A 12,574-nucleotide genomic window follows, 5' to 3' on the forward strand; every position below is an offset into this window, starting at 1 on the left:
TTTATAATAATCGATTTGAATCTTTATTTGCAACATTCATAATGAAATAAAAATGCCAAATAAAAATTTAGTTATCAATAAAGTTAGATAAAAATCCCGCCAAACAAGTTAAAAGATTCCACTAATTTCATTGGTAAAAAGAAACCAATGGAAACGTTCATTTTGAAGGCTCCAATAACATTTGCCGTTATCAACATCTGTTCACAACTTTTGACAGCTGGGAGCATTGTCCAATTAGAATTAATAACGAGTATACATTCGAAAACATCTTATTGATGAAAGTAACTTTTCGTTTTTAAACAAAAACTGCATCAGTTTTCAGCTAATAATAAATTATCTTATATTTGTGCTGCTGTATTAGCTAATTCTAAATTAATATTTTTTTTATAATTTTTTGTTTATAGGATTTAATAGTTTTTCTTTCTGAAGTTTTTTTGAATTCGAACACTGCTTCAACGAAGTCAAGGTTTCAAAACGCCTTGCAAACGTTTTCAAAACCAACATGTGAAAGGTGGAACAATAACGTTAATGAAAATCTCATTAGATTTTGCTTTGTCAATAAGTTTCTATAGCAGAGGTTTCATATTTTACTTTACTGAAAGGTTTCATAGTACACAGCGAATACATCAAAATAAAATACATTAGGTGTTTAATTGAAGAAATACGAGTAATAGTTGTTGAAAATGGATCCTGGAATCCTTTGTTTCCACCATTGTGATCACAAAGTATTTTGTACAATTATCCCAGAACAGTGCCCAGTGTGTAAACAAAATTTGGATAGATATGACTACAATCTATTGCCTTTCAGGTAATTCTTTTGTTATAATGTTTTTTTAAACTGATCAAACGTGACATATGAAGGTCGTCGCTAACTGCTCTAATTTTGTTTCAGGGTACCTTATCCTTTTGTGAAAGCGTCCCAGCATCCTCGTGCAATTGTAATGAAACCTACACACGGTGACTTTTTAAAGTGAGTAACGAAATTTATATCTAAGAATTTGTGTGAGTCATTGTTCTTATCATAAAAGTTATGTTATTTTAGCGATTATTACAATTCCAAGGACTTGCATATAGGCGTGACCAATTCCCATGGTTGTGTAGTAGAGTTTAGTGAAAAAGGAATACGAGGGGTTGATAACGCTGTGAAACAATGGAGTGATTTTGACACGAGCGCTGATTGGGACCAATGTCTTCTATTGGAACAATTTGATGAACTTTGGAATGAAATATGGGACAGTGTTCTTTTAAAGGTAAATCATGTAACATTAGGTATAATTGTGTTTATAATTTTTAGGGTGCTATAGATTGACAATAGAGTTGTTTATTGTAACATAATCACTTTTTGAAATAACTTATTTTGCAGTAGAGTCGAATTGATCTTTAGTTTACTGATCACCTTGTGGAGTAATCTCAAAGACCTGAGTTGTGATGCCTTATATGTTGCTAGTCTAATGAACTTTGGTAGCATGTGAACAAGGATGTTAAACAGGCTTTGCATAAATTTCTGTTTACAACATCATAGTAACTTCTTTGCTAGATTTATATATTTAATTATTCTACTATGATACTTATTTTCATCTTTATTGTTAAACACTTACTTTTTTCATTGTTATCAGGTGAGTCTGAGTCCATTCTGGCAGGCAGACAAATATAATGAAGAGAGACACAACTGCTTCACCTTTGTGCTAACATTCTTGAGAGCTCTTGATTGCGGGGAGCTTTCAGAGAAAGCCCATGACCCCAAACTCTTCTGTAAGCAGTATGTGGTGCCAAGAACATCAGCGGCTGGAAAGTATATTTCATTATATAGACAGCTTAAGAGGCAGAATTATTTCATACAGAACCAATGATAGCCTATGAGTATCTTTTAATCTATGTATTTATTTAGCACATATTCAGTATTAACTGTGATGTTTTTATATTTAGATATAAGATTTGTTAAATTAAAACGCATTTACTGTAGACCAAACGAATTTTTGCTTTTTTTAATCATTTAATAGTAATGATTTATTTTTGTTCTTTTTGCTTCGAAAAAAGATCTCAAATGTGAGAATGTTATTTGGAATTGATTACAGGTGTTAATTTAAGAAAATGTATTCTATATGTTATCAATTCAGTCAAGTATTTTAGAAAGGATTTGAAAATTTTTCATCTGGGATTTAAACAGATGTCAATAAAGGAGTGGGCTCAGCTTGTTTTTTAAAAATCTTAAATATTTATAATTTTCAAGGGTCTCAGACTATTTATATACATTATTAATTTATTTATTTATCTCGTCAGTGTTCAATAGAATTAATGTCTTGCCAGTTATGCTGTAGTCATAGATACTATTAATATATTATAATAAAAACTTATTTGTAAAGCAAAATGATTCTTTACTCAAACACAATAACTAACTGGGATTAACATATCTTAAACTTTTGTACTTTTTTAGTGAATATCTAAATTGTAGTTAATGTTCATTTAGCCATTCTATATATTTACATGTGGTTCATTGAAAACAATTTGTCATTCTTCTAAGTGATGTGCTAGTATTGCTGTGTTTCTTACTAACAGATTGAGTCTGAATTGGGTAGAATTTCTCGGTGATGAAAAAACATGTCAAGAATTGGAGCTAAATAATTAATATTGTATTTAATGAATTTGATTTTTGAAATGATAAAATCATGTGTTTGTAATTTATAGCTTTTGAAATGTGGTGTAATAATTTCCTTGAAATGCTATCACAGTATAGGTACATACTAAATGTCACCAATGTAATGTGTAATTGCTTCTTTTTTTAGACTTCGCTACATTTTGTGTAAAACTTTTTTAGTTTTTTTTACAGTTCATAATTTTTTAAACTTCAAATAATTAAATTATGATCAGCTTTTTATGTAGTATTGGACAGCTCCGAAAACTGATTTTGGTATGAAGTAATTCACTTTGTAAACCTACATCAAATGAAAGAAAAGAAAACAATACATACTATATATGTATGCATTGCGAACATGATTGATGTAATATGCTCGAGTACTATTCTCTGTTAAAAACTATTCACATGACATTCAAAAATTTAAGTACTAGCTTTACCGAACTTTTGTAAGGTGGCACTATTGTATTTACAACTGTTCCCAAACAATCTTTTACCTAAATAGCAGCAGCTTGCCCTGGTAGCTGGTTTTGCCGATATCCATAAGCAACAGTGACCATGACCATGATGGTTTTGGAAAGTTCTTGTTTGTTTCTTCTAAGTATACTGATGCATTCAGATTGTGATTTCCATGGACACCGCTAACCACTTAATGCGGGCGAAGAAAGATTGATACGTTTCTATCTTTAAAAAAATAATCTGATAATATGTATAAAATATTATTATGAAGCAATATGTTCAAATTTAAATATCTGAAAATAATTGTCGTGATTTAATAGTGGATATGCTATGTATTATTAAATTATCACTGTAGTAATTTCAATATTAATCTTATGCCGACTAATTGAGACTCTATGGCGTGAATGTCAATGTGAATAGAATTCAGTGTTAGAATTGCTTCATTGTGAATTGTTTGACCTTTACTCCTGCGCCATTCCAAAACTTTATGTATTGGCCTCTCTAATAATATTACCTACTTACCTTGCGGTCTTCAGAATCTATTGCTTAATATTATACCATTAAGGAACTTAAGGAGCTGTGTTTGAAATGTTGAAAAGCCAGTATCTATAGTTTGTTTATATCCTCAACATTACATTTTGCAGAAATAAATTGATGACACATCAAGTTTTTGCAACATTAAATATCGTCTCACTATAGATACGAGCATCGGTTCCTATTCTTATAACTGAGACTTCAACTTTAAGAACATTAGAAATGGATCTCGAAGACATTTTTAGGTGCTATGTGTCTAAATAAAGTATTTGTTAACATGAAAACGAAGTTTTAATTAAATACCTTTATTAATAGTAAATACTTAAATTAGTTATTCCTTAAATATCTACTTTAATTGGTAACAATCATGTTCAATCAGTATTGCAAATACGAACGTGCTCACGAAATACATACATATTTAAATATATTATTATGTAACTATGACTAAATGATATATTAATTAATAACTTTAACTGGTGCAGATTCTAATCCCACCCAAAACTTTGCGCCGTTGTAGGCCACGGTAGCTCTGAAATAGAAAGAGTATGCTTTAAGATAAATTGTGTTTTTTTACTGCTTAGATGGGTGGACGAGCTCACAGCCCACCTGGTGTTAAGTAGTTACTGGAGCCCATAGACATCTACAACGTAAATGTTCCACCCACTTTGAGATACAAGTTCTAAGATCTCAGCATAGTTACAACGGCTGCCCTACCCTTCAGACCGAAACGCATTACTGCTTTACGACAGAAATAGGCAGGGCGGTGGTACCTTTTTTTTTTATTGCCCTTGTAGGCAGACCAGTATACGGCCCACCTGATGGTAAGTGGTTACCGTCGCCCATGGCCTTCAGCAATGCCAGGAGCAGAGCCAAGCCGCTGTCTACCGCCTACCCGCGACTAACAAGAGGTCCTACCACCAGTAAGCTGTATTTCAAACTTATCAAATCGTTGGTAGCTTTGGGCTATTCCAACTATGCGCAGACGGAGAGGTAAGCTCGCAAAGCTCAACTTTGTTAGCTTGCTTGAGTGCTTCGTGGTATCTATAATTGCGATCCACTGAGAGGGTTCGGCTAGAATCGTGAGTTGTGTTATTTAGGTTAGTTTGCACGTCAAACAAACTCTTCGGCGAGTTCGACGAGAAATGTACGCATGTACGTATGTTCCTGTATAAAATACGAAAGCTGAAAAAAAGATTAAGCTCACACGGAATTTTTTAAATCCCTATAGACCTTTGAATTGTTTCTATGTCGTGGTCCTTGGTGACCACGAAAACTATAGTAGGTATTCGAAACGTCAGAAATAATATAATGGCAACTAAAAACGTGAGATACCGTAAAAGTGTTTTTAAATTTAAATACATATATCTATAACACGCGAAAACCGCAGAAATGCTATAGGTAATCGTTTTTATTCTTTAATAAAATTAGTAAAATAGCATTTCGTTACGTGCATCTATTCCCCTGTGTAAAGTTATCTATCATAAATATTTTTAAAGATAGCAGACGATCATGACATTTTTTTGAACGTAATATAAATTTGATAAAATTAATTAAAATAATGATGCTATACGAATTAGTCTTTATTGCTCATTGGCATCTAAATAACCAATTCATTGATTTGATATAAAATTGAGTTTTGACGAGTCAATGCCGACTTGTTTCACAATCGTACACCGAACTTTGCGCTGTAAAAGAATACGTTACTTCACATAGGTATAGCTGACAGTTGTTTCGCAATTTTTTTTTTATTTTTTTTATTTAATATATCTTATTGTACACACAGCTGTTAGAAAAGACACGTCAATAAGGATACAGAGTATAAGGGTACTACTTATTTCATGCTGAAATCTCTTCCAGTAGTTTTTTTATTTTTTTTATTGCTTAGATGGGTCAAGCTCACAGCCCACCTGGTGTTAAGTGGTTACTGGAGCCCATACTCATCCACAACGTAAATGCGACACCCACCTTGAGATATAAGTTCTAAGGTCTCAAGTATAGTTACAATATTGGTAGATATATTAGTCCCGCGACGTGTTAGCTCCAAATCTTCATTCCATTTTTTAGAATTCTATTTTACCCAAGAAAGTTAAAAGATTACTGGTGGCTCCGAGGTCTTTCCAGTTTCACCAGGACAGGTGGGCGAGCAAAGGCTCAGCCAGGAGGTGTGGGATTTGCTAATAGCTGCCCGAGCGCCTCCGAAGGAGACCTAACAATTCAAGATCAGCTGCTTCGCGAATGAATCTACTATCGGATCGTAATCGCGACCCCCTGAGAAAATCCGGCTAGAAACTCAGATGTATGGGTTAGGTTGCACGCCGAACTCTTTGTCGAGTTCGACGAGTACGGTTAGCGGGGTCCCTAAGCCTGCTCCTAGTGTTAGAGCTGAAGGAGTCTAATTCAATGGTTATTGGATCTGTTGGATCCGTAAAGACGTGTCTAGGGTGTCGACGGTGACTGGCTCCTGCGTGATCAGGCTTCGGGGAGTAGTTAGCGGCGGCAACGATAAGGCGGTTATCATGACGCATAGCCTAACGAAGTAGAAGGTAGACTCATCTACCTACCTGAATTTGATTTCGTCGTTGAAGCCCACAGGTGGAGTCCATGTATACGCAACAGTTTGTTTGTCATATTGTTCATCGTGCTTCTTGTGAGTCACTGCATTCTGTAAGTATACAAAATAATATATGAATTATGTACGAACAGTAGAAAACAAACAGAAAATCTATTACATACTTATATGTATTATATTTAATTAGGAAATATAACAATATCTAGCAATATCTCTCAGGTTGAACCCCGTGAGCTCGCCTAACAGTTCTGTAAAACTTAAATAGCTCCTCGAGGCTATTTGTAACTAGGTTCGAGAAAAAACACGTTGCGTAGATAGGCTCAGCCACCACTTAATTCCGGTTCGGTAACGAACTCATCTATTTTCACTAAAGTAAAACTATAATATTATTAATGGTGCTTAAATCATGAATAAACAAATACGTTATTAACATTGATAGTAATTCGCAATTATTTTTTTAATTACAAGTACTTACGTACTAAGAACGAAGTTGACACTAGCGGAAGTCACGAAATGCATAGATTTGTATAGTCGCTTATACTTTTTTTCGTTTGTAAAAATTAAATACGTTAGCTTTCAAGGTTGACTATTTAATAATCGGGATTGCATTGAAGTAGGTACTTAAATTGTCTAATGACTCTCGATTTAAAGTTACCTTAAGCAATGTATTTACTGTCGGAACTTATTACCAAAAATAACTCATGTTTTTTTTTCTGATAGCACGACTTTGAAGCTGACGTTCGTTTCATTACTTAAAGTGGACGTTTGAATTCTATTGATATTGGGAACACAATTATTGCTTCATTGCGAAACAGGCGAAACTGGAACAGGTAGCGTCCTAACATCACTACTGAATTAGAACGTATCCTTTGATATATAGTTTTACATATTGCTGTTATTTTCTGTCGGTCTAGACTCTGTAGTACCTACCTACCTTTTATTTCATGTATTTAACATATACCTTTTATTTCATGTTAAATACATGAAATAAAAGGTAGGTAGGTGAAATGAATGAAATAAAAGAAATTAAATTAAAAAGTAAAAAACCAAATGAACATAGATAGGTGGAGACATTGCAATATAACTGGAAAATAGCTTAAATCTAATATTAACCTTATAATGTTTATGAGTAAGCTAAATATAAATTAATGATGTATCAATTAGAATTAGAATTTTTGTAAAGGCAGACAAGATTATAGTGTCCTTGCCCGCAGACGATGAGTAGCACCGGAGGTCATGGCATCTAAAATGGTGTTCTGTTAAGCATTAAGTGGTGGCATTAATAACGAAAGGCTAGCTTGATAAAGCTATTAATAGTTTATACATATTTAGTAATTAAGTCTCTTTTTAAATAAATCATTATAATTTTATTACTGGTATAGAAATGATTTTTACCAATTTTGAGACATTTGAGACAATTTTGAAATAGTAAATTAATAAAATGTACTCACTCCAGGCTCGCCGCAATTGAGTAGTTTCGCGAATTGGTCGTTAGGGTTCAAAGTGAACTTGCCGACAATATTGTTACCCTGGCGGGCTTCGAGCAGCAGACCGCGAATAATGTTCTCTGGCTTGTTACCGCTGATCACAACTTCCATGGGAGTACCGGCTTTGACTGTCTAATGAGGTAATAAAATACATTAATATGGTGGAAATTATTTGCGTGACCTTCTAGATCGTGTCAAGGCTCGATAGGAACGAAAATATTATGTTAATAGCATGTTGTTCTCATGGACTTTTAAAATTATAATTTTTGATTTATGCCGCTAACAAATAGAACGAAGTGAACAGAATTTGAAAGAAGAATCTTAATTATGTCGATCTTTGTGAATATGACTTTTTGAAAGATTTTTTCTTCCTTTATTATTATTTGTATTGTTATTTATATTCGAGGCAAATATTGAACCGTATGTTCTGGATAACCAAGTTTTACAAACTGTCGGCGGTTGTAATAATTCTGATTCTTGACTGACAGTAAAATCGAAGTAGCGCCAGCGTCGTTCCAATGCAGGATGAAATATTTATCTAAGAGCAAACTATAAAGCTTATTAGGGCTCGGGAATAGCTTATGATGTTGTAGGTATATGACGAATCACTCGATTTTTTTAGTACAACACCGGAAGCATTTATAATATGCGATTGTTGTTACATGCTCGGTTTTAGTTTGACAGACAGAGTTTGAAAGATTGCGGATATTTATTTTAAGCAATTGGATTTCCGTGTCCGGAACACATGGACAAAGAACTGGAGTTTATTCGAACAATCAAGCGGCGCGAGGTCGCCTTCCGCGGACACGTGCATAGAAATATAATTTTTAACGAAATGAAATGTAATGTACCGGTAAGATATTAGAAAAATCATAACCCGCAAAATTATAATTTGCGTAATTATTGGTAGTAGGACCTCTTGTGAGTCCGCACGGGTAGGTACCACCACCCTGCCTATTTCTGCCGTGAAGCAGTAATACGTTTCGGTTTGAATGGCGGGGCAGCCGTTGTAGCTATACTGAGACCTTAGAACTCATGTCTCAAGGTGGGTGGCGGTATTTACGTTGTAGATGTCCATGGGCTCCAGTAACCACTTAACACCAGTTAGGCAGTGAACTCGTCCAACTATCTAAGGAATAAAAAAATAAAAGACAAATGTAAGACAAAAAACTGTCCAGATAGCTCTAGACAAGTTTACAACAAAGTGTTTGCCAGCCTTTGGTAGGTATTACAGTTTCACTTAAAGTAAATGTAATTTCGTCTATTCGCCTGAACTGTTCTTTTGGGAAATTAAATTAAAAAGTAACTACAATGAAAAGAAAAAGATAATGGATGACATTCGTCACATGTAAGTAATTGAAGGATAAAATTCGGTTACACACAAACTTGCGCTCAAAAGTTAAGGAGATATGCGCTTTTAAGCCCGTGAAATGTACGCTTCCCTTTACATTTTTAAAACATCTAATGAGCCTATATCTGAAAAAACTTGAAAAATCTTTCAATCTCATTTGAAGTAGAATTAATTGTTTTTATATGTAAGAGATTTACGGGCACAGGCTGCTTAGAAATCTGTAGTATAAACAATTTTTTTATGGAAAAAATGAGTTACTTTGAATTTTATCATGGAATGTTTATCTCAATTAACGTAGAATTTATTGTGTTAAATACGTCATGCACTCGTCTGATTTTTTGTTTTGGTTTTTGCTTAAAACAAAAAAAAAAACGTCTACCGACTACAAAGATACGGCTACTTTAAGTATTTAATTCGACTAATGTGATGAGTGAAAAAGAGACATTTACCTTTGTGCTGGTTGTAATGGTGTAAGGTGGTGTAGACGTTTGAGGACTGACAGGATGCTTCGGGATCATGTCAACGCATGCACTCTCTGGTGCCCCAGAAGAATATGCGTTGGCATAGGACGCCACGCAAAGTACACCGACAGCATATAAGAAACGCATTTTTGAGATCTTAACCTGAAATAATTTTAATTTTGTACCAAATTGAAGTAGTTAATTCAAACGCCCGGGATTAAGTAAGACGCACCGAGGCAGTGTAATCGTACGACACCTTTTATTAATAACCCTAGGGTTGATGCCCTAATTTCCAAGTAACTACTGAGAATCAATTGTTCTTCTAACACGTGTACATGAAAAAAATTAAATAATGTAATAAAATCATGCATTACTTTGTAGATAAGCCATGTTTATTCTGGTGTTGAATTGTTACCGGAGACGACATTCCCCCTGCCTTAAATTTGTCAGGTGCATTCACGTTTTCGTGCGGTTTCGAGTAACCGATTAACTTTAGTCGGATCGCGAGTTACAATCTTTGCATCGATTCACGTCATTCTAAAGCGGGTCATGGTCCTTTCTGTTCTTCAAATCTTAAACTCTGGTCGGTGGTCGAGGACATGCTATGCTCTCCACATGTGTTATGATGTAAGTTTCCAATCGACGAACGTTGAACGACGAATTATTGCATAAAATGCTTAAGGCAGACATACATCGGTAGACTAGGTTTGGAAATGTTTGTGTTGGCGGTAACATCTATTTTCTACAGATCGAAGTGCCTTGTTGACCATGATCTTTGTTAAGAAATGCATTGAATATGCAATGAATTGATCTAAGTTTCGCTGTTTGTGTGCGGAAGCAGGCTATGGTTGACACGCAAAGGGTTGGTAGTTGTTAGCATTTGGATGGATGATAGCTGGTTACATCTTCTCTCGTTTTCATTGATTTTCTATCTATTCAGACAAAACTATATTGTTTTCAATTTACGGAATTTAAAAATATTATTTATTGAAATTTACTCTGATTGAATTGCAAGGTAAACTAAACGTAGGTACTATGTGCCGGTAATTTTTACGTAAAACGTAATTCGACGTCAAAAAAGGAAATTTAAAGGTATCGAACGGTAACGTACGTGCAAATATTGAACTGGTTTAATGAGAGTAATAATAAATTTGAAAAAAAAAACATAATTTTGTTAGCCTTTTGTTAGATTTTGTTTGAAATTAAAACTTTCAATTACAAGACTAGCTTAGTCGTCTGTGTTTACATGTAGTATCTAAATCGTATAAAAGACACTAACTTTAAAATCTTAATCTTTATCTAAGTTCTTAATCTAAAATTTTTAAAGGTCTATAAGTGCTTTTTTATTTACCTGCGTTTTAATTTATACAGAGCGCTTGCGTCTGGTATCCGAGAATGCTTGAACGAATTGAAACTGCTATCTTCGCCATTCAAGAGCTATATATTGAACCCAAAGCCGCGTGGAAGGGCAGAAGGTCAAATAGTATTATTTTGATTGTGTGAAGTGGACATAGTGCCATAACACCATGACTAGGAGTTTTAGATTTGTAACGTGAGCTTAAATAATTTATTCAAGTCATGTTTTCTTTTAGAGTGCTGAATCAGGATAATGTTAATTTTATTTGTATGTTTTAAGTAGGTACAGATCTACCTATCATCACACGTGCAAAATGTAAAGTTGAATGAAACAACCACTTCAACCACTTACAAATTTTAAATCTTTTTAAAAATTTCCCGACCATCACGATAGCTTATTAATTAATTATAACCCAATCAAAGTCTTGTCATAGGTATACATAAACAAAAATGCAAGGCAAATAAATATGACCATAATACATATTTTACAATGCATTCAATCTATTTTGTACCTCGAGTCATCAAGACTAGAAAGAGTTTGATTCGTCGCAAGAGTTTGAAAAATACTTGTTACTGTTCTGTTCGCTATCGATGTAGCATCAGAAGATTCATAAAATCTATGAACAGTTTTGGAAAATTACCAGCGTGAGATACAGTTTATGGTCATGTACAACTTCCGCCATTTCCAATGTGACCATAACTTCGTTTGTCTCATTATTGAATCTTTAATAATAATTTACACACGTAAGTGACAGTTATTTAGTTATTGGTTTCAAAACTCTTTAATGTGTTGACGGTTCGTTAATTTTATTTTACAGTCTATAATGAAGCTTATACGCTAATAGTTAACAGATTTAGTGTCTGCGTACTTAAAGCTTACAACGTAGGCTCAAAGTCAGTCAAAGAGCAATGGAGAGGACTAAGCTTAGAGTTTCCCTGCGAGGTCGAATTAGTGTGACGTGGTTCGCGGAACCATGTTAACCGAAATAGCCCGAAGGATACATGGGTTCATGTTTAGATGCACAGAGCACATAGAGTAGACTTCCCATTAACTGGTGATAGGAACTCGCGTGGGTCCGCACGGGTAGGTACCACCCCACCTGTTTCTGTCGTGGAGCAGTAATGCGTTTCGGTTTGAAGGGTGGGGCAGCTGTTGTAACTATACTGAGACCTTAGAACTCATGTCTCAGGGTGGGTGGCGGCATTTACGTTGTGGATGTCTATGGGCTCCAGTAACCACTTAACACCAGGTGGGCTGTGAGCTCGTCCACTCATTTAAGCAATAAAAAAAAAAAAACCACTTAACACCAGGTGGACTGTGGGCTCGTTCTCCTATCTAAGCAATAAAAATAAAAGAAATTGGACCGACGACCTGTTGAATTCACGACTTACTTGGTGTAAAGTAGATACCGATGCCCATAGACTTCAGCAGAATTTAATTATGGGAAGTTTTAGAATATATCGACGCTTGAAAGGCAAACGCGACTAAGCGACAATGCGTGAACTTTACAGTAGACTAATAATAATTTAAAGTTGAAATAACTGAAAAAAAAATATTTTAACGAATCTAGCTGTAGGATTTAAATGATTTTAATAGACCTAGAAATATATATTTTTTGCGCATCGAATATGGTTATTGCCAATCATTTATGTACAAAGCAGTTATTTTCGCTTAGTCACGTTTGCCTTTCAAGCGTCGATATGTATCTCAAAGTGTTTGTAGGA

General features: G+C 34.5%; 2 protein-coding genes across 2 annotated transcripts; one reads left to right on the forward strand and one right to left on the reverse strand.

Moving 5' to 3' along the window:
* Positions 1–247: 247 nt before the first annotated feature.
* LOC114245950 (MKRN2 opposite strand protein) lies at positions 248–3,909 on the forward strand. The gene is made up of 4 exons (XM_028178284.2): positions 248–808; positions 893–970; positions 1,043–1,250; positions 1,617–3,909. Exons 1-4 carry the CDS (start codon positions 684–686, stop codon positions 1,848–1,850), a joined length of 645 nt encoding a protein of 214 aa, XP_028034085.1. The 5' UTR covers positions 248–683; the 3' UTR covers positions 1,851–3,909.
* On the reverse strand, positions 1,888–10,984 carry irp2 (immune-related protein 2). Its single transcript, XM_028178264.2, has 5 exons — positions 10,845–10,984; positions 9,482–9,655; positions 7,646–7,813; positions 6,187–6,287; positions 1,888–4,154 (listed from the first exon to the last, which is right to left on the reverse strand). Exons 2-5 carry the CDS (start codon positions 9,638–9,640, stop codon positions 4,082–4,084), a joined length of 501 nt encoding a protein of 166 aa, XP_028034065.1. The 5' UTR covers positions 9,641–9,655; positions 10,845–10,984; the 3' UTR covers positions 1,888–4,081.
* Positions 10,985–12,574: the final 1,590 nt, after the last annotated feature.

Source organism: Bombyx mandarina, chromosome 04 (assembly GCF_030267445.1).
Source record: "Bombyx mandarina strain Sakado chromosome 04, ASM3026744v2".
Lineage (NCBI taxonomy): Eukaryota > Metazoa > Arthropoda > Insecta > Lepidoptera > Bombycidae > Bombyx > Bombyx mandarina.